This window comes from Haliotis cracherodii, unplaced genomic scaffold, assembly GCF_022045235.1.
Source record: "Haliotis cracherodii isolate W230 unplaced genomic scaffold, xgHalCrac1.p SCAF_19, whole genome shotgun sequence".
Classification (NCBI taxonomy): domain Eukaryota; kingdom Metazoa; phylum Mollusca; class Gastropoda; order Lepetellida; family Haliotidae; genus Haliotis; species Haliotis cracherodii.
The window spans coordinates 1,657,684-1,680,419 of record NW_027266274.1 but is presented as its reverse complement, the minus strand read 5'-3'; the positions used below and the strand labels follow the sequence as shown (position 1 = coordinate 1,680,419).

General features: G+C 39.3%; 1 protein-coding gene across 2 annotated transcripts in view; it reads left to right on the top strand.

Moving 5' to 3' along the window:
• Positions 1-22,736, top strand: part of LOC139466658 (protein kinase C and casein kinase substrate in neurons protein 1-like) — a 73,475-nt gene that overhangs the window by 33,611 nt on the left and 17,128 nt on the right. For both annotated transcript variants that reach the window (XM_071248246.1, XM_071248247.1), the window contains exons 4-8: positions 3,322-3,459; positions 4,465-4,590; positions 14,515-14,615; positions 18,896-19,016; positions 22,507-22,727. In XM_071248246.1, the coding sequence (XP_071104347.1) occupies positions 3,322-3,459; positions 4,465-4,590; positions 14,515-14,615; positions 18,896-19,016; positions 22,507-22,727 (707 nt within the window). The remainder of the gene's footprint in view (positions 1-3,321; positions 3,460-4,464; positions 4,591-14,514; positions 14,616-18,895; positions 19,017-22,506; positions 22,728-22,736) is intronic.

The following is a 22,736-nucleotide window of genomic DNA, read 5'->3' as shown; positions in this document are numbered from 1 at the left end:
AATCTTCTAATCCGAATAATAATATGCAGAAACATCCCAAAAAAATTCGAATTCTACTATATCTTTAACAATAGTGAGAATAGCTTTGGCTAGTGCTAATTCTATCCCTGCTTGTTGTAAGAAGAGACTAAAGATTTATTTTTTGACCATCATAATATAGCTGGAATATTACCAACTGTGGCTTTAAACAACAAACAAAAACTCAGAACTTGTGGACAGAGTTTTGCAAAATCTTTCTCTTAAGGGGACTTGGACTAAGCCAATCCTCTGCCAAGCTTCCCAAGGACTATGTTTCCTTGCAGAAGCAGATGTCCACCTACACTGGACTCTGACACTTCCAAGCTTCCCAAGGACTATGTTTCCTTGCAGAAGCAGATGTCCACCTACACTGGACTGACACTTCCAAGCTTCTCAAGGACTATGTTTCCTTGCAGAAGCAGATGTCCACCTACACTGAACTGACACTTCCAAGCTTCTCAAGGACTATGTTTCTTTGCAGAAGCAGATGTCCACCTACACTGGACTGACACTTCCAAGCTTCCCAAGGACTATGTTTCCTTGCAGAAGCAGATGTCCACCTACACTGGACTCTGACACTTCCAAGCTTCCCAAGGACTATGTTTCCTTGCAGAAGCAGATGTCCACCTACACTGGACTGACACTTCCAAGCTTCCCAAGGACTATGTTTCTTTGCAGAAGCAGATGTCCACCTACACTGAACTGACACTTCCAAGCTTCCCAAGGACTATGTTTCCTTGCAGAAGCAGATGTCCACCTACACTGGACTCTGACACTTCCAAGCTTCCCAAGGACTATGTTTCCTTGCAGAAGCAGATGTCCACCTACACTGGACTCTGACACTTCCAAGCTTCCCAAGGACTATGTTTCCTTGCAGAAGCAGATGTCCACCTACACTGGACTGACACTTCCAAGCTTCCCAAGGACTATGTTTCTTTGCAGAAGCAGATGTCCACCTACACTGGACTGACACTTCCAAGCTTCCCAAGGACTATGTTTCCTTGCAGAAGCAGATGTCCACCTACACTGGACTGACACTTCCAAGCTTCTCAAGGACTATGTTTCCTTGCAGAAGCAGATGTCCACCTACACTGGACTGACACTTCCAAGCTTCCCAAGGACTATGTTTCTTTGCAGAAGCAGATGTCCACCTACACTGGACTGACACTTCCAAGCTTCCCAAGGACTATGTTTCCTTGCAGAAGCAGATGTCCACCTACACTGGACTGACACTTCCAAGCTTCCCAAGGACTATGTTTCCTTGCAGAAGCAGATGTCCACCTACACTGGACTCTGACACTTCCAAGCTTCCCAAGGACTATGTTTCCTTGCAGAAGCAGATGTCCACCTACACTGGACTGACACTTCCAAGCTTCTCAAGGACTATGTTTCCTTGCAGAAGCAGATGTCCACCTACACTGAACTGACACTTCCAAGCTTCTCAAGGACTATGTTTCTTTGCAGAAGCAGATGTCCACCTACACTGGACTGACACTTCCAAGCTTCCCAAGGACTATGTTTCCTTGCAGAAGCAGATGTCCACCTACACTGGACTCTGACACTTCCAAGCTTCCCAAGGACTATGTTTCCTTGCAGAAGCAGATGTCCACCTACACTGGACTGACACTTCCAAGCTTCCCAAGGACTATGTTTCTTTGCAGAAGCAGATGTCCACCTACACTGAACTGACACTTCCAAGCTTCCCAAGGACTATGTTTCCTTGCAGAAGCAGATGTCCACCTACACTGGACTCTGACACTTCCAAGCTTCCCAAGGACTATGTTTCCTTGCAGAAGCAGATGTCCACCTACACTGGACTCTGACACTTCCAAGCTTCCCAAGGACTATGTTTCCTTGCAGAAGCAGATGTCCACCTACACTGGACTCTGACACTTCCAAGCTTCCCAAGGACTATGTTTCCTTGCAGAAGCAGATGTCCACCTACACTGGACTGACACTTCCAAGCTTCTCAAGGACTATGTTTCCTTGCAGAAGCAGATGTCCACCTACACTGGACTGACACTTCCAAGCTTCCCAAGGACTATGTTTTTTTGCAGAAGCAGATGTCCACCTACACTGGACTGACACTTCCAAGCTTCCCAAGGACTATGTTTCCTTGCAGAAGCAGATGTCCACCTACACTGGACTCTCACACTTCCAAGCTTCCCAAGGACTATGTTTCCTTGCAGGAGCAGATGTCCACCTACACTGGACTCTGACACTTCCAAGCTTCCCAAGGACTATGTTTCCTTGCAGAAGCAGATGTCCACCTACACTGGACTCTGACACTTCCAAGCTTCCCAAGGACTATGTTTCCTTGCAGAAGCAGATGTCCACCTACACTGGACTCTGACACTTCCAAGCTTCCCAAGGACTATGTTTCCTTGCAGAAGCAGATGTCCACCTACACTGGACTGACACTTCCAAGCTTCTCAAGGACTATGTTTCCTTGCAGAAGCAGATGTCCACCTACACTGGACTGACACTTCCAAGCTTCTCAAGGACTATGTTTCCTTGCAGAAGCAGATGTCCACCTACACTGGACTGACGCTTCCAAGCTTCCCAAGGACTATGTTTCCTTGCAGAAGCAGATGTCCACCTACACTGGACTGACACTTCCAAGCTTCCCAAGGACTATGTTTCCTTGCAGAAGCAGATGTCCACCTACACTGGACTCTGACACTTCCAAGCTTCTCACCTGTTGCGATTCATCTCACCTTCCTGTAGACAATAATATTTTTTGATGGGGTGCATCACAATGTTTGTCTCTCGCTGATGCCTTCACATCTTGTGACTTCCTACTTATTAGGACTGATTACTTTTCTGCAAGGATCAAGAATCCAGGGAAGCTGTTATATTATCCATACTTTTTTAATTTGCCTCTTATCTGGAAAAAATGACAGGACCCTGGTGGAAGTTAGGATACATTCCTTGGAAGGGACTACGACAAAAGTCCTTACAAGGATAGTAATAATTGACAATAATGTGAAACTTCCTGTATTATGTACTTATCATGGTACGACAAGGATAAGGAGCTTGCCTCATCCTGGTTCCCATCTATCCTTGGCAATATGAAACATGGAAGATCTTTGCAAGAGGAGGATCAAGGGCAGTAACTCCGAACTAGTCTGTGGGTGCCTTTGGGCATTGAACTGTTTTGAGTACAGAAGATAAATAAGAATTTGCTTACTATTTTGTCGGGATAAGTATATAAAATATGAAATATTCTGTAAGATTACATATTTAGGCCATGTTTAATTGGTCCCAAGATAAAGGCATTCCAGGATTATGGTTTGTTTGCAGGCTCAGAAACCTTGGGGAAAGAAGCTGACTAAAGTTCTGACTGCCAGAAAGGATTACCACAATGTCTGTCGCCAGGAGAAGAGCACAGCTAACCAGGAGAACAATGCTCGTGCAGACACAGCAGTGTCCCCAGATCAGGTCGGTCCACCTGCATTCAACACCATAAGATTACGATTGAAATATACACATGATCATTTCTAGTTGAGATAAATTCAGCAATGTTATTGTGATCCAAATGTAAGTAAAATGTTTATTTTTATATTTTTGTTTGTGCAGTAATCAACGTAGCCTTTCACCTATTATTAACATTGATGTCTACACAACAGATGTATATATTTGTCACCTACGTAAGGTTTTTTCCCTTTATTTCCAGTTGTCATTTATAATTCAGAATCGTCCATGAACGATCACATTTCTTCCCTGTATCAAGTTACTATTTTCCATCCCAGAATGCAGTATTTTTTCTACAGAGCATGCTCAGTACTATGGATGTGACATCATTTTGTTTATCTATATTAACAACAAGAGCCTGAATGCCGTTTAGCTTGTTTCAATTGTTCTCTCAGCTGTCATAACAATCCTCCATCCATCCCCATCTCCACCAATACAAGGGGCTGGCTCGTAAGTGGCTTTGCAAGTCTATCATTCCGTAGACTATCATTATATGGATTGCGGCCCCCAAAGTATTTTCATTTTCACTCATACCCGCAGGTTATCACCCTTTCCACCGATTTTCATTTCACTCATACCCGCAGCTTATCACCCTTTTCACTGATTTTCATTTCACTCCTACTCGCAGTGTATCACCCTTTCTACTAACCCGCAGGGTCTCTAAATTACATTGCCCGCAGGGCAACCTTTCTTATCTGGTATAACCTTTTTACTTTAGATCTACCCGCAGGCTTCTAAATCATTTTCATATATATTTCAAATTTACTTATGCAACCCTCAGGGCTGCCTTTTTATACTACTTACCTGCAGGGTAAGTTACCTTTCTAACAACGAGTCAGCCCCCAAATCTTATGCTATGTCTTGTATATAATAAGCATTTGATCATACTCAATTAATTGTTTAGGTTGCCACTGCACAAAATAAGTTTTTAATAACCTATGGGATAACCTTTTGAATAACCCCAAATTTCAGCTGAAAAAATTGCAAGAAAAGCTGCGGAAGCTGCAGGAAGAAGTGAACGTAACCCGTGACAAGTACCAGGCATCTTTGAATGACCTCAACAGTTACAATGCCAAGTACATGGAGGACATGACGGAGGTAGGTCACACTTGCTCACATCTGGTATCATCTTGTTGGGATATTCTACACAACAGGGCCTTAAGGGTTGTGTCATCTGCGACACATCTACTCTAAAATATGCACCTTTTTTTTTTTACAGAAATCTGTAATTTACACAAGAAAATATAATCTGTCACGTAAATTTTCAGGTTTAGTAGGAAGCACTTACAAAGATTTCTTCCAGTTTGGTTTATAAGTTGGTCCGGCCCTTACTGGAGGATGGTGATACATTAAATTACCTGGTTCTACTCTAAAGTCTTTTACTTTATGTTTCCAAACACTCGGAATTTTGTAAAACTTCAGTGTAGTTGTGCGGTAGTATCAGAGTCCCCAGAGAATATATTAAAAAAGAAAAGTCTAGAAAGATTTGGCAAGTCTTGATTGCTTTGGGATTGTTCTGGGCTCCATTTGGATTTTATTCTATGATTAGTAGATTTCGATTTTTAAACAAGAAAACTTATTTCTGGAACTAAATGTCATTGTAGCTATGCGGGGACTCCACAGAATTTTATGTTAAACAGAAATATTTGTAAAAGAAATTGCCCTCTTTATGGGACAAATTAGTTTTATTGTAACAGGTATCAGTACAAGTGTTGTGTAGGATTGCAAGTTATGTCCCTTTACGTTTAAACATGGTCTATGATTAACAGTTACATGATTTTGGCGATTCATATTCTAAGTTTGTTCATAATACCAGACCATTTCTTTTTGAATCTCTGATACTTTAATAGGACTTCATGTTATGAATACAGTAGATTGAAGTAGAACAAATGATGAATTACATATAGATTGCCGGTATGCTGTTTAAAAGGATTTTCAGTGTTGTCAGTCACTGTTTGCATTGTTTGTATTGTTTGCATTTGCAAAGAAAGGAAATGCACTGTGCTTTATGGATTATTAGTTTACATAATCAGATTGCTCATGTCAGTGACTAATTTCAAACGACGTTTTGGTGATGTCCTCCCATGAAACAGATGTCCCATCTTCCCATCTGTCAGACAGCTTGGTTTGGTCCAACAGTTAGCGAGATAAAAACAGAAGAGCATTGATTCCTTCACATTTTAATCCACATTCAACAGCGTGATTTGGCACATTTAATATAATCAATATTAAGAAAGTGTATTTATGGTTAGTCATATATACATACTAGAAAATTTACATCCCATAGGTTATAATTATATTTAAAAAGATGTACATTCCACATGTCATTTCATAAGTTTCTTAACCCAAGTTCAGCAAATGCCCCTTTGTATCAGGTACTGCATTGGTGATTTCTGGCCTCCTTGCAGTAGAGTTTGAGTCTTGTTAACCTAAGTTCAGCAAATGCCCCATCGCATCAGGTACTGCATTGGTGATTTCTGGCCTCCTTGCAGTAGAGTTTGAGTCTTGTTAACCTAAGTTCAGCAAATGCCCCATCGCATCAGGTACTGCATTGGTGATTTCTGGCCTCCTTGCAGTAGAGTTTGAGTCTTGTTAACCTAAGTTCAGCAAATGCCCCATCGCATCAGGTACTGCATTGGTGATTTCTGGCCTCCTTGCAGTAGAGTTTGAGTCTTGTTAACCTAAGTTCAGCAAATGCCCCATCGCATCAGGTACTGCATTGGTGATTTCTGGCCTCCTTGCAGTAGAGTTTGAGTCTTGTTAACCTAAGTTCAGCAAATGCCCCATCGCATCAGGTACTGCATTGGTGATTTCTGGCCTCCTTGCAGTTGAGTTTGAGTCTTGTTAACCCAAGTTCAACAAATGCCCCATCGCATCAGGTACTGCATTGGTGATTTCTTAATGGTATCTTATGACGCTTTCTTGCAAAAAGCTTGGAAAACGGAGATAATTCTTCATGCTACTGAGTGGACAGCCGCTATTAACGGGACAATGATGATTTTATCTATAATTCTCTTTAAGATAATTTTCTGATTATGTAAACAATAAAAAAATAAAATATAGGTAAGTGGATTTATGAAATCTTATATTTGCTGAAAATCATCAAATGTTTGCTTCACGTTTGGCTCAGTGTATACAGGGGGGGAAGAGGGCCAGGAGATGGTCCATACCCTATCGACACAGCTACAACTGTAACTGATCAGTGCACAGCTACTTCCAGTTGTGAACAGTAGCTATTAAATCTTGAGACTATTATAATTGGTATTGCAGTATTTAACAAAGATTCAAAGGCAACGAGTAACGAGAAATTAGTAACTTGAGTGATGTGTGTTTGAATTGTCTGATTGATCATTCATTCTAAGTATAATTTTACTTGAATAAACGCCATGACAGTCGCTTGACTTGTATTTGAATTATGATAAACCATTAAAACAGTTTAGAAGCCAATCATGTATTTCCTGGCACACCTAAAAATGTGATGGTGCACTTAATTTGGCATAACTGTGCCTTTTGGCACGTTTGAAATAATTTTAATTACGATCCCTGGATGCCAAAATATATGAATGAGAAATCTTTGTCACAGCTCGTAAACTAGCACGATATGTCCATGAAGTTCCATATTTTTAATATGTTGTGATTTCCTGCTTAAAACATTCAGAATAACATGATTTAACCAAAACCTTTCGCTAAGCCTAAACATCATACACGAGGACGGTTTTCATTTTATAATAATTTTCTGATTATGTAAACAATGAAATAAAAAAAATAATAGCTAATCATGAATCATGGAAATTGCCGACAAATCACAACTTCCACCTCACATATCAGGTACTCATTGACTGCCGGGAGAACTGACTCACATTTGAGCAATGTCGGTGGATAGTGTGAAATCTTACAATTGCCTGAAATCACCTCAATTTTCATTTCCTCTTTGCTTGATCTGGCAATATGAATGTGTTAGCTTACATTTTTTTAAAATTAAAAATGAGTTAAGTTAAGTTGTAAATGAATTATTTAAATAATATTAAAATATATAACTATCGTATTTATGAACAGGATTAGGCCTTTCATATGATGTATCATACAGTATCAAAGATGTTTTACAAGCTGATATTTTCACAGATAAATGTAGTCACTGGAGCACAGCAGCAAACTCTTCTGGTAGATTGGTTTTGAAAGAGTTAATTATCATAAACTAACACTCAAATGTAACTTTAATCATTACTCAGTAAGATTTGCTTGAAGGTTGTACACATTATAATTGTGTTGTTTTTGCTACACTTAACTGAACATTGTAAACATACTTCTTTGTTAAAACGGAAGTGGAGTAGCTCACAGCAAAGACCTGGTTGCGTGTTTGTCATGATACATTCTGTTTCTCAATGGGGAATGTATAGATGATCAGATTCCAGGATCACTTTGTACTCATATGGGCATGCAACCAAATCTTTGAGTGTCAAGCATCAACTGAAAGCATTACTCGGAGGATGTTTAATATCTAGAGAAAAACGTTATTTATCTGATGACATCAGAGAGTTACTTATTCACATAGTTGATTTTCAGAGTGCAAGATAATAATTGTTGAATAAATATGTTTAAACTAAAGATAATAATTGAAATTTGATCAGTTACACTGTGCTGATGCAAACACCATCATTGTGGGAAAAATAACTATTAAATATAACTTAAAATTTTAAAACCTGTAAACAGCTGTAAATATTTAAACAATTACAAATCTATCATCAATGCGCAATCATGGTGGTCTTCATATTTTTAGAATAAATTTAGAAATCCTTTGTGAAACTGTTCTAAAATCATGCTAGAATCTATGAATGTATTCCTGAAAGGAAAACTATCCTAAATGTAATGTGGAACTAACACCGAAAATATGTACGTAGAATTTTATTGCTTATATATACCCTATCATATTCAGCAACACGGGGATGTTATTTTGAAACACGTTTTGTCAAGCCCATTTTCGTGCACCTGTTGTTGAGGGTGATCTTGCTGATCGACGATATCCATAGACGTATTACGTGGGATACACTTGTTGTAGTGAAACTTATCAGCATGTCCATCGCAGAAATATGAATCATGTCCCATTTATATTCACAACATTGAATGGTGATTCTTAAATATCAACAGAAGTTCAAATAAAACATACCGAGAAACTTGCATGTGGCATGTTGATTTATCGTCTACCTTTTCCGGGTCACGGGAGCATGCAAGATCAAACGGATTAACTAATACGCGAATTATATCGTCAAAGTCACATGTTTATTTGTACTCATGTACATGTTTATTTCATGTTAGTGTTGATTACTGATACTGTGTATCGACTTATATTTTTGCTGTATGTGATAGGCAAACTATTTCAAAATTTACTGTAATTGTTTTGTTTCGAAAGCTTATCAGCAGACTACCCCTGTCTGTGACATCACATCCGGTGACCTTTGCACTTACTGAAATAGTGCTGTCAGAATTCACGATCTTTATTTTCATTTTTCTCTCGTCATATTTATTGGAATATGACGAATAAAACATTCTTCGATTGAGAAGATCGTCAACTTTCGCCAAGTTATATTTATAAAGGCAATGTAAACTTTGTTGATATTAAAATAGCAATAAGTTATGCGGAGGTCGGGCGAAGCGTGCCATGTTTGATTTTAGGACGTCTGCTAGCATCATGACACTGGTTGTTTATTTTTGTATATCGTAAATATTCAACCAAAACGCTTGAAATTAGGATTAGTGAATATTTATAAGTCATTAATTGTTTCCTGCAAATCTTATAACATGACACGTCAGATTAAACCGAATATTCGTATTTCTGCAACCGTCATGATGACCTCGAAAATTAAGTTATTTTTCTGTTTAACTTTTAGATAATAAATTCACTGAAATGGTTCATAATTTACCATCGTGCTGATATATGCCGATTATAAAACCCGAATTTTTACTCAATTAAAATTAAGATATCGGAGATATGATTATTGAAATCAATTTGCAAAAATGTTACGATATTAGAGGGTTCCTAGCATGAAATGCAAACCACCTTCAATAACGCAATTCAGGTAAGTTCAAGAAAATTTACAAATTTTGTTTTCGCTTTGGTCTTAACCTTGGTATGATTGAAAACACCAGGATATTTTTATATAGAATTGTGTAGTTTTCTATCAGGAATAAATGTGCAAAATATTTCTTCAATTGACCCTTGTTTAATGAGGCACCGACTGTTTGAAATCACCCACCCTCTTTAGAGCGCCTTATGCTAAAATTAATCCAGCAGGCAGGGGTAAGACGTGTGAAAATAATTCAGCAGGCTAAAGGCTAACTAGAACAAGGAAAGCAAGGACAGTGTGGGTTAGGGAATGGTTGGCTAGAAGACATGAGTTCGGACATTATGGTCAGCTATGTGTCATGTAATATGATCAACCTGGTAGAATATACCATTTAACCTACCAACTACGATATCAGCATGCAATGTGCAGGGCAAGGCTTTGCATCTAAAGGCTGAGTTACATATGCCACCACTTGACACTGGTGTCATGATGACACACATTGTTTGCTTTATCCTGTTTCCATACTTCAGTTTCCATGTTATTTGAGCAAGTCATTATACAATGAGGTTTGTTTAAGGTTTGTACACAAACCTTGTGTTGTGTTTGCCACACTGATCTGACAAGATCTGCTTTAGATATGTATTGCAAGTACATGAAGATTTGTAAATTAATTCATGTGCACAAAACTATTTTGAGACATCATTATTATGGCTGGTATTTTTTACAAAGTGGTGGGTATTTATCAAACATTACCTGCAGTGTGTTCACCGTGTACCCACGTAAAATTTGGTTTATCCTAATGAAATAGACAATATCTTGAACTCATTCCAATAAGTAGAACTTACGGATAAAAAAAAAAACAGTTACGAGGGGTGTTCATTAAAGATTTCCCCTGACCCACATCCGATGGACCTAGTGGAATGAAACTTGGCATAGGTATTAGTCTTTCTCCACATAGGAACCACCAAGAGTTACACACTTCTCCCATCATTTTATGCAACTATGGAGACCTCGATGGTAAAAGCCCTCATTTTGCATCTGAAACCAGGACTTGACTTCAGAAATCAGTGTTTCATCATCTGTGAAACGTTTTCCCTTCAAAAATGACTTCATGGTTGGAAAGAGGTGGAAGTCAGATGGTGCAAGGTCAGGAGAGTAAGGAGGATGTGGAAGGATTTCAAGGCCACAGGACTGCGCTTATGTCTGGGCAACTTGAGAGTTGTGTACTGGAGCATTGTCTTGCAGGAGACGGACACCCTTGGTCAGCATGCCACGCCTCTGAAGCTTGATAGCGTCCCGCAATTTCCGCAGCAGTGAAGCATAATAAGCTCCTGTAATTGTGGTACCCTTTGCCAAGAAATCCATCATCACTACACTGTGCTGGTCCCAAAACACTGTGAGCATGACCTTGCCTGCAGAGGGTTGGACACGTGCCTTCTTTGGGGGTGGTGACTCCACATGGTTCCATTGCATCGACTGAACTTTAGTCTCAGGATCATAGTGATGGACCCATGTTTCATCCTGTGTGTGGGGCGGTTCAAATGTTCAAATTGTCATGGATGATTTTTTTCCACAGACCCTACACTGATCTTGACATCTTGTGCTAACTGGCGAACAGTTATACGTCGGTCTGCCAAAATGGCGGTCTCCACTTGATGGATAGTGTCCTCATCAATGGCTGAATGGGGGCGACCAGGAATGGCAGCTGTTTCCACAGATGTCCAACCACACTTGAACTGGCGATACCAGTGTTTAACCACGTCATCTGATGGGCCATCTTCTCCATAAGTTACTTTCATTTCATTGAAAGTTTCTTTTGGTGTGCGACCTTTCAAATATAAAAACCTAATCACTGCTCGGTATTCTACTGGCTCCATTGTCACACCCTACTCGATCATAACACCTGTAAAAGTGGTACGATTAATAGTTCGGTGCTGCAAATTCAGACATAACCCATAGATACATGTATCATTACACATGTGAAATTTCAACCAAATATGATAACCGTAAGTGGTTTAGGGGAAATCTTTAATGAACACCCCTCGTAAATTTGGACAACACGAAAATTGTGGTGTTTGGACAGGAGGTGTTCTTTCGAAAAAGGATACTTGCCATTAAAAAGGAAAAGTATTTGAAGTTGTACCCATCTACAAATATATTGGTCTACTCTTTGATTCTTTAAATAAGTAAAATTGACATTGTTTCGACTACGATATTTCAAAAGATATTTGAAACGCAAATACAGCCAATTCTACTGTATGGTTCTGAGGTGTGGGAACAAACCCCAAATGCAACAGTAATGGAGAAACTGGTTGCTTTCCGTTTTATAAAAACTCTCTCCTTAGAACAATAAAATAATGTCTTAAAGTAGTTTATATGCACGAAGACAGATTACCTAAAAAGGCATATAACATGTTGGTTCATTTAGATAATTATGGTCAGCACAAATGGGCTTTAAAATCCGTTCATTACTTTTTTCGCATGGTTTTGGATTTGTCTGGATATCTCAAACAGTTGTTAAACAACTGTCCTTTCTACACTTATTCAAGGATCTTTTTCCATAACTGGCACTCTATCCTTAATTCAAGTTCACATTACTATTTATGTAAAGATATTATCTTGTCTAAAAGAAACTTTAGAAACATTCTCTATATATAAGAAAAACAATGAAGGGAGATATTTAGCTATTGACAGATCACAAGAATATGTCCGTATAGAGGTAATACGGTATAGAGGACAAACAACACTTTTGTTCATTATGTGATGTTGTTATATCTGCTAGAAACTTTCTGGAAATATCCAAGCTTTAATACCTTTAAGTCTATTTTGGCCACTAACAATGAATGTTTATCAAAAGATTTATCACATTACTTATGATATGCTTGAATGAAAGACACAAAATCTGTTGTTTTGAACTGACATAGTACTTGTGTGTTTGTATTCATTTATTTTTGTATCCATGTACAGTGGTCCCTCGTTACAATGCTACTAATGGGGTCCAAATAATTGGTGGGCGTTATAGACGATGAGCCGTTTAACCGAGGCCGAGGCGCGCTCGGCAAATCTCAAATTATCAACATGTGTTTATCTCATGTCAAAATAGTATATATTTTTTATGGACCTAGATCTACCTGTAATATCATTCATTTATTAAATCTGTCACATTTCACAATGTCTGATATACGTATTCCATTTCAATTTATCATTTTTTATCGATAAATTAAAAAATTATTCACTATTTCCCGCGATGTTATTGAAAATAAAATTCTCGGACACACATTTCGACAACGGGTCCGCATCGAACATGTCAAAGAGCAAAATAAAGACGTTTTTAGCAAATCTTTAAATATATTATACAAAGTGATAAATAAAATCAACAAAAATATATCTAAAAGTAATGGAACTTACATCTAATTTATTATTTCAATCGTTTTGTGCGATTGCGTGTAATGTAAGTCAAATGACCTCGGCTTTCGTCGCCTTGAAATCTCGGCTCGGACACAACGTTTAATGCAAAAATATATGCATGAAAAATCTTTGTCACAGCTCGTAACCTAGCACGATACACTCACGAAGTTCTATATTTTTACTATATATCGTGATTTCCTGCTTAAAACGTTCAGAATAACACGATTTAACAAAAATCTTTCGCCAACTTCTGAAATTTATCAAATACGAGCTTGGTATCACAGCTATAATTTGATTGGCTGCCTGAGGTCACGTGCTCAAAATTGACCAATCACGAAACTTGTAGCAGATTTCTGCAAGAAAGCGTCATTAGAAACAAATTTTAATCCAATGAAATCGCTTTTTATAACTACGGGAAAAAAACAGGTGATGTTACGAAAGCGCGATTACGAAATTTCTCTCAGCTAATTTACTTTTTTAGTTTTGACCAGCACTAAGCGCATTCATACACATTCATACAAATATAGATACACATTCAGATTAATTGGTTTGATACGGTTACTTGATCCGAATTTAAAAGGAATGACCGCCGTGTTGTGACAGCAATTTAACTACATGTGAGTTGACAGTGTCGCCTCAAATTGGATTGCCCACTAATTAAGAATATAAACTTCACTTGTGGTTCTCTTTTATTGCATGCATGCGCTTCTAAGATCAAAGGATGTATAGTGTGAAAAGTTAACTAGTTGAACAATCGTATTTCCGGGACTTGCCGCGGATGTTTTCAAACAGATTATTAGAACTCCATTCAGTGATAAACAGTTGATTATGCAATGAGAAGTGTTATGTGCAAATGAACAACAAACAACAATACAATCACGGCTGTGTAAAACTCTCAGTATTAAAAGTGTACATAAATTTTGGGAGCCATGCGTTACCGCGCATAGTAACCGAGGTGGCGCTTTATCGAAGAGCACAATAGCGAGGGATCACTGTATTGTATAATATACTTGCTCCTTGTATATGGTTTGTAGTTGGACCTGAGGCCTTCATGCAAAGAAACTTCTTCTTCTAGAGAATATTGCCAAGGCCCACAACATATTAACAACACGATAATCCCATAAAATTCTGAATTAGGGCCATAAAACAAACAATTATTTTTTGCAGAAATCCACGGTTGTTTGCATCTTCAGTTATTCACATCATAGTTGTGAAGTATTCGTAAATTTACAACAGAACATGACAAGGAACTTTTGCATTGTAGTGTATTTCTTTGTAGTGTATACATAGATATGTTTCTAGTAATAGATGATTTCTTGTTCAGACTGCAATGTCAGTGATGCCCCTTTTGTCATTCTGTTGTAATATTTCAAGCACCCCCCACCCCTCATGCAAATATGAATGGTGCTTGAGCAATATAAAGAAAATATGCTTACTGTATATACTGTCCACACATGATACAATATAACATAAATTGCCTAAAAATGAATTGTTTTGAATTGTCAGCTTACAGTTCTCTGTGATTTACAATGTGCTGTTGATCCTCTTTCAGGTTTATGAGAAATGTCAAAATTTTGAGAAGATGCGAATAGACTTTTTGAAGAAAACATTGTTTCAAATGCATTCCTGTTTGGATCTATCTGTTGATTCCAGGTGAGAATGTGTTGATGTGAATTTGTTTATTATTTTAGAAGTGATAAAGGCAACAGCAATGCATTACTTCATCCAGAAATGAAGTGTTTCTCAGAAACTGTTTATACCAAGACAGTGTTCATTAGGATTTAAAGAATATCACATTGAGATCATTTTAAACATTCTCGCCTCTGAACATGCTTGCATCAAGCAGACTACATAACAAAGACAACTACCAAGCCACACTTTACTTACTTGATGGCTGAAGATTTCTTAAAAAATAACATTCAGATCACTTTTAAAATAACTGGTGTCTTGATGCTAAATATCTGAATTCTTTACTTATCCTGTATTACTCCTTAATGCATCTACTGCTTACCTTATGACAGAAACAGCACCTTGTGATGGTCCTAAACTGAAGAAAAAGTTGTTTCCAGTCAAATCTACTTCTGTCTGAGGACCAACTGGTACAGCTGTCACATAATCGCCGGAAGTGATGTCACGTCTCACCACATTCATGCATGTCATCAAACAGACATGTTGTGTCTTACTTTGGTCCTCATTATTTGGCTTGAATTTGTTGTCATTTGTACTTTGCTTCGACATTAAATTTCTTCTGTGACAGATGGAGTATACTGTTATCTTATCATTATGCTTCCATTTGTGTTCAAATATGCATTTATTCCATGTGAGAAGACCGTTGTCTTCATCACTCATGTGGCTTGTTGTTTTCCCGCCATTTTGAATTTGCTATGTGTGTCTCGTTTTTTTCATTCGAGGCAGTCATTACAATTTTCATTTGGCTAGGTATGATATTCTATTTTTAATAAATACCTTTTGCCATTCGTGTTAATTAACTCAATTAAACTCAATTTTTATGACTTAAACTTAAGAATTGGTGTTTACAAGTCTGTTTTTCACAAAACAACTTCAATTTTCACGTGTAATTTATACTTGCACGTTCAGTAATTATCGTGGCAAAAAATCGGCTAAAGACCTACATCCACGTTGCATGGATTGCACACAAATTTGCCCCCTGAATTTGAAATATTATTTTTGTTCACCCCTCTCCCAGTTTAGTTTTTCAACTTATAGACAGGTTACACATACACATATAATGCAGCAGTAAAAGGATGTCAGACTCGCAGGATGTTTCCCGCCATTTATCTCCGGTTATTACCACCCAACCCTCTACTTCAGGTTGGGTGTTACTGACTGTTCCGGGATGACTGACATTCCTTTGCCGCCACCACACACCATGGCACCAGACTAAATTCCTTACCTGTTTCCAACTTGCAGGCGTTGCTGGCCTCCACTGTTACTTTCAAGCTGCGCCATTGCAGAAGCCTTATGGCGCTACTGCCAGGCTCCTGTATATGGACAAGGCATTAGATGAAGATTTCGACCATGCTGAAGATCCCAGATGTTGGGATCACCTTCATCAAGACTGAGGTCAGGCAATCACTCAAACCCTTGTCGGTTTTGGCGTCTTCATCCCAGGCCATGGAGCAGGACTTGACTGAAACTAGTGCCAATAGTCTTGACCACCTTCAGACAGTGGTGGACTTTTAACAATGGTAGATAATGCACATGAGGAATCACCTTGGGGCAACCCTTGCGGAGATTACAGCTACCTGCCGGCTTGGCTACTTGGCCCTATTGAATTGGAATTCCTGAGTTGAAACATCGTCTCCTCCGACAACCGTGGTTGGCCTCCTCGTTGTTCAACGATCAGGCACTCCCATTCCCATTGGGAATGTTCTGGCTATCACCTGGACATAGTGGTAGATGCACTGTTGACTACGGCTCCACCACCTTGGTTCTACCCAGGCGCTGACACCAGGCTTTTGTTCTCCCATCTTTCTAGTACCCAAGAAGAACGATGGGGATGATTCACAATCTTTCTGTGTTCAACGAGTGCTACCTTGAGCGTCCACCATACCTCATACCTCACAACCTTGAAACTGCTCAGGACCAGTATCAATGCTTACAATTCCCAGATCAGTATCAACCTGCAGGATGCTTACCTGCATGAACCTATCCATCCCTCCGACCGCAGGTTCTAATGGGCGGGTCTTGCCCTTCGGAATTTCAGTGGCCCAATGGCTATTGACATGAATAACCAAACCAGTAGCTGCCTTCCTACACATGAGGGGCATCAAGTTGGAGTCGTAAATAGACGACTGTCTCCTGAATCATCCAGACATGGCTACCCTGGTTCTCCATCGGGACTTTACCAGGCACCTACTGTATCAACTGGAATGTGTGGTCAATGAGGCGAGGTCGGAAATGATTTCATCTTACCGACTCCAGTTTATAGGAAGCCTGTACCAGACAAATCAGGACCTACTATCACTGCCATGGGACAGATGGCTCAAGATCTTTTGCCATCTGTGACCATCTGTCAGTGGCAAGTGTTGTTGGGATTGCTCACAGTCACATCAGCCCACTCACGTTTTTCTGCCTGTTGTACTACTTCCCAGGGTAATGCACAAAATAAAAGCAACCAAGAGCCTCACTCTGATTTTGGTCGCGCCCTGGTGGATGGCAAGAGGGTGGTTTGTAGATCTCACAAATCTTGCCAGAGTGGTCGAACCTGCTCATCCACCATCACAGCAAACTACCTCACCCAACACCAGGCAGATTTTTGTCTGCACGCTTGGTTCATCTTAAAAGAGTGCTGAGTGCTAAGGGATATTCGGCTCAGGCAGCTAAAGCCATTGCCTTGGCACACCATCCATCTACCTGGGGGCTATATGATGATAAATGGAGATCATTTGAAACCTTTCGTAAGGTGAAAATTGAAGATCCCAATACAGAATCACCGCAATTCTTGCATGTATACCTATATACTTAGACACTCTTAATTCAGTGTTGGCCATTCGAGAGAATCATAAGATGACCAAACTTCTGGAACTACAGGCTTGAGGATCAGAAGGTCAAATTCTGTCCCCCTGCTTGGAATTTGAATGTGGTTCTTGGAGGTTAGAGCCCCTCCACACAACTTCCTCCTTCCAGCTCACCCAGAAAACAATATTTCCCTTGGCTTTAGTCACAGCGGCGAGGGTTGGGGAGTTATATGCACTTAATATTACCCGGGTCCGTTTTGAGCATGGTCCGCAGGGAACAGTTCACCTCGGGCTGTGCTGGGATATTTTAGCTAAGAATACCAAACTACCAAGACAACCTGACCGGTCCTTCACCACTTGACCAATCTCTACGATTGTGGGGTCGAAGATGAGGAAGAACTCATCTTGTGCCCTGTAAATGCACTACAAGTTTTTATCTGCCACTCTAAGTCTAGGCATGGGACCCGGAAACTGTTGTTGCCAGTATCCCAGACGTCCATGACCATAGTAAATCACAACACCATGTCACTATGGTTATGCGCAGTCATCCTACAGGCACATGAAATAGCAAAACTTGATCCTCCGAGAGCAAACACAATCCTCATGAGATAAGGGCTGTTGTCTCAACAGTGGCTCTACATGGCCACTGTTCCATCAGAGCAGTCATGGAAAGATGTTTTTGGAGGTCTGACACTCCTCATGTCTGGAGCCAGATGTATAAGGAGTAATGCAGGATAGGTAAAAAATTTAGTAACATCTAAATATTTTTTTTACATTTGTATACTTATCCTGCATTACTACGTCTAAGAGGACCAGTGAAGATCTGGGGTAGAATAGGTCTTCGTCAACTCATGCTTGCCTTTAGAGGCAGGATGTTCTGGCTCGCTGACTTAGTTGATGCATGTCATCGTATCCCAATTGTGTGGATCGATGCTCATGATGTCAATCACTGGATTGTCTGGTTCAGACTTGATTATTTACCCACTGCTGTCATATAGCTGGAATGTTGCTGAGTGTGGCGTTAAACAACAAACAAGCAAAACGTCTAAGGGCCCACCTGTCGCAGAACTGCCTCCTCACTACAGCTTCAAATCTTTTTTACCTGTGACAAGCAGAAATGTGGCCAAATGTGACATCACTTCCGGTGATATAATGACGGCTGTGTGAGTTGGTATTCAGACAGCAGTAGACTTGATTGGAAACAAATTTTTCTTCAGTTTAGGACCATCCCAAGGCACTGTTTCTGTCTTAAGGTAAGCAGTAAATGCATTAAGGAGTAATGCAGGATAAGTATACAAATGTATACAAGTACAACTTCAACTTACCTGATAATGAATACTTGTGAAATTACAATTTGTAAAAAACAAACTTTAGGGAAATAATAATAAAGAAATTTAATGTACCTAGTCTCTCTACCTAATTATGTCAAATCAACAATGTTTTTATTTTCAGGTATGCTAAGCTGTACACAGACTTGCATTCTACAATAGGTAACACTGACCCAGATAAGGACTTGAAATGGTGGTCTGCAAACAATGGTATAGACATGGCAATGAACTGGCCTGCATTTGAGGTAATTTCTTTTGGTAATAGAAAAACTTTTGCATTATCTTAGATGAATTATAGAAGGATCCTCTGATGAAAATGGGAGGCAAAATTTCACCATCCTGCTCATTGTGGGTTTTGCTTTTGCTGTAGTGGTGTACAGCCACTCATGAGGGATCTCTTTCTTGTGAAAGGCTAACCCATGAACATGAAATTTTCTCAACCAGGTAAGAATATTGGACCCCTGCAACCTATGCTTGTCATAAGAGGCAACAAAATGAATTGGGTGGTCAGGCTCAGTGACTTGAGCGACACATGTTATCTTATCCCAATTGCAATTATCAGTGCTCATGATGTCAATCCCTGGATTGTCTGATCCAATCTAATTTATTTACAGACTGCTCTCGAACAGCTGTAATAATTATTGCAACCAAACACACAAAGGATAAATTTTTCTTGTCCAGACAAAGCACCCTGCAATTTCCATTTTCACTTTGATCATGTAACACAGAATCCAGAACATTCTGCTTGTTTATCCGGGACACCCCTTGCCCTGGGTTACCAATCTGGAATTATCTGTCCTTGATCACTCATTTTCCTTTTCCTTCACTCGCAAGGAGCTTGATGCTCACAGATACCTTTCTAGGAGGTTACTGCTAACCTCCATGACAGCTAGCGCTTCAGCATCACCTGGACTGTCTTCTATGAATGCCGACTGGAGCATGAGAACCAGGTGAAACACAAGCGCTGGCCAAGACAAGGAAGGTGCCGGCTGGAGCAAGAGCGCATTTGAGTGCTGGCTGCAGCATGCACTGTGACTGGTTATTAGGTTGGCACTTAGTCTGGGTTGAGGCACAGTTTTGACTCTTTCAACACTATCCTACCATAAGAGTTAGCTGCTATGAAACCAAGTTACCAGTGACTCTAGGGTGATAGATGAACCCTACATTTATCTATGAAAATATCAGCTTGTAAATCATCTTTGAAACTGCATGTCTTACACCATTTAAAAGGCCCAATCCTACTGTTTATTAATATGATAGTTATTTCTATAATATAAGCTAAATAATTCATTTACAACTTAAATTCATTTTTAATGAAAATGTAAGCTAACATGTTCATAATGTCAAGATTAAGCACAGAGGAAGCGAAAATTGTGGTGATTTCACAATATCCATTTACTTAGTTCAAATGACTGTTCACCCTGGAGGGAATGGGAATTTATGATATTTTTATTATAATCTATCATCACCTATTATCCAATAGTAGTGGCTTTCTGTTTCTTCACATGAGAAAATACCTCTGTTTTTTAAGCTTTGTATGAATGAGTGCAAAGATTCCTTCGATGTTTGTACATCCATAATATTAGTGTAGCCTTGCCCGGGGTATATTCTTAATTGTAAAGTGCATTTTTATTGGATAGAAATTGGTTTCTAATGATGTTTTTTGCTGTAATCTGCTGTAAGGATTGATTGGTCAAATTGGAGCATGCGCCCTAAGACAGCTAATCAAATTACAGCAATGGATACTATCTCATGTATGTTAATTTCAGCTTTAGATGAAAGATTTTAGTTGATTCGTGTTATTCTGAACATATTAAGGATAAAATATGGAACTTCTTGGACATATCTAGGTTACTAACTGTGACAAAGATATCTTATGCATATATTTTGTCATCAAACATAGTGTCCAAGTGTGAAAATTGAGGTGACAAAAGCTGAGATGTTGTTTGACTTACATTACAAGATCACATGAAAAGATGGAAATTGTAACTTAGATGCAAGTTTGACAATTTTTAGAGTTATTTTTTTTGATCATATTCATTACTTTATTTAATTTATTCACACATTTGCTTCAAATGTCCACATTTCACTCTTTGATTTTTTTGTAGGGACCTTTTGTCGAAGCATGTGTGCCAGAATTTCTTTTTCAATATTTTTCAATGGCTGTGGGAAATAGTTAATCAATTTAAATCTATCGAATGAGGAATTGAAATGAAAAACATATTTTCAGGCATTGTGGAAAGATATAGATTTAGTAAATGAATGATTTAACAGGTAAGTTAATAGAATTATATATTATTTGGATGTGACTACGGCCTGGCTGGTAAACCGGCCTGCGGTGTCTGGGGAGTCACAACGTTGTGGCCGGTAAACTAGCCAGCGGTGTTGAAAGAGTTAAAACACTCCAGGCCACAGGCGCTGGTATAGGATCAAGTATGGGATCTAGTGTCGATCAAAATCTACTGAATCCCTGGATGGAGCTCAAAGCTTTAATAAAATAGGTTACAGCATCAACCTCTAACCTTTTTCCAACCAGGTTTATCAGGTCACTCCACGGTTTAGATGGATGCCCTTAATGACAGCTCAGATTTCTCTGATACCAGTACCTGATGTGCCTCCTGGTTCCCCTCTTGGGATTCTCTCGGAGGATGGATCAGATACAGAGGAGAAAAGGGTTTGAACTTCTTATATGGGTGTGAAACATCCTTGTGTTGGAACCACCTCAGCCAAAGAAACCTGGACCTGGGACTTTTCAAACAGCCTATTACTATGAAGTGCTTGATGTGGTTATCCAACTATGGTGTATGTCTATCAGCAAAACCATGCTTTTCTGTCCTGCTACCAAGGGCTTCCATGGCTTCAACAGGTTCCTCCACACTGCAGATGGGCCACTGTCTTTTCCATCTGTCCATTAGTGGGTGCTCCACTGGCAACGGTTAATGGTTAGTTCCAGTGACTGCTACACCTTACATGGCCATCTGGATAAGTGATGACACCAGCAACTCTAGTTGTGCTTTCAAAAAGCACTGCTTCAGCAAGTGATAACATCTAAATGCTCTGGAGATATTCCCTCAACAACTATAGAGATGCTAATGTGTTGGGCGTCTATTACAACTTCGACAGCAGTCCTAATCTGCACAACATTCCAGAGGCAAGAATGCACTCTCAGGAGGTGTCTCCTGCTATTTATGTTCAAAGAGGCTCTTAGGCTGCATATCTTTGGGCGAGTAAAAATGTCACATAAAAAATCCAGTCATATTATCAAAATCTTATTGCTATTCACAACAACTTAAAGGTCTGATCCTCTGTCTTGATCCTAAAATGTTCGCGAAGACAGAATGTGCACATTTGGTAATTTAAGTATGATTGAAGATGAATTTCGTGTCATATTTGAATGTCCATTATATGATGAGATGAGAAAAGATTACATACCGAAAATATTTAATGCTAAGTGTACATTCACTTCATTTCGGACATATTTTATGGCAGCCTCAACAGCCTGCACATTCACACACAAGAAGTTTTGTCATACTATGGAGGGCTATAGATCTGCCTTATCTTCGGTATTCCAGCATGAAGGCTTGTCTTTTGGAAATCACCTATGTGGTTCAGATGACTTGGTAAACTAGCACTAATTACTAATTGTAGACCCTAGCTGTCCCAAATATTTCTAATTAAGCTTATTAGATTCTATGTGTTGACATTTCTAATTTCTAATATATCTTTACATTATAGGAATACTCTCCAGAACTACAGTCCATATCCAAGCGTGGTAAGTCCCAGATTGTCAGTGGAGATGGTATCACCATTACTCGTATTCGCCATAACAGAGAGAGCAGCTATGAGAACTATGGGTCTGACCATGCCCAACCACCCAGCTACAACACAGTGACCACAACCCAGTCCAGGGCCAATGACACCAATACTGCAGCAGCTACAGTTACACAACCACCCAGGTATATATC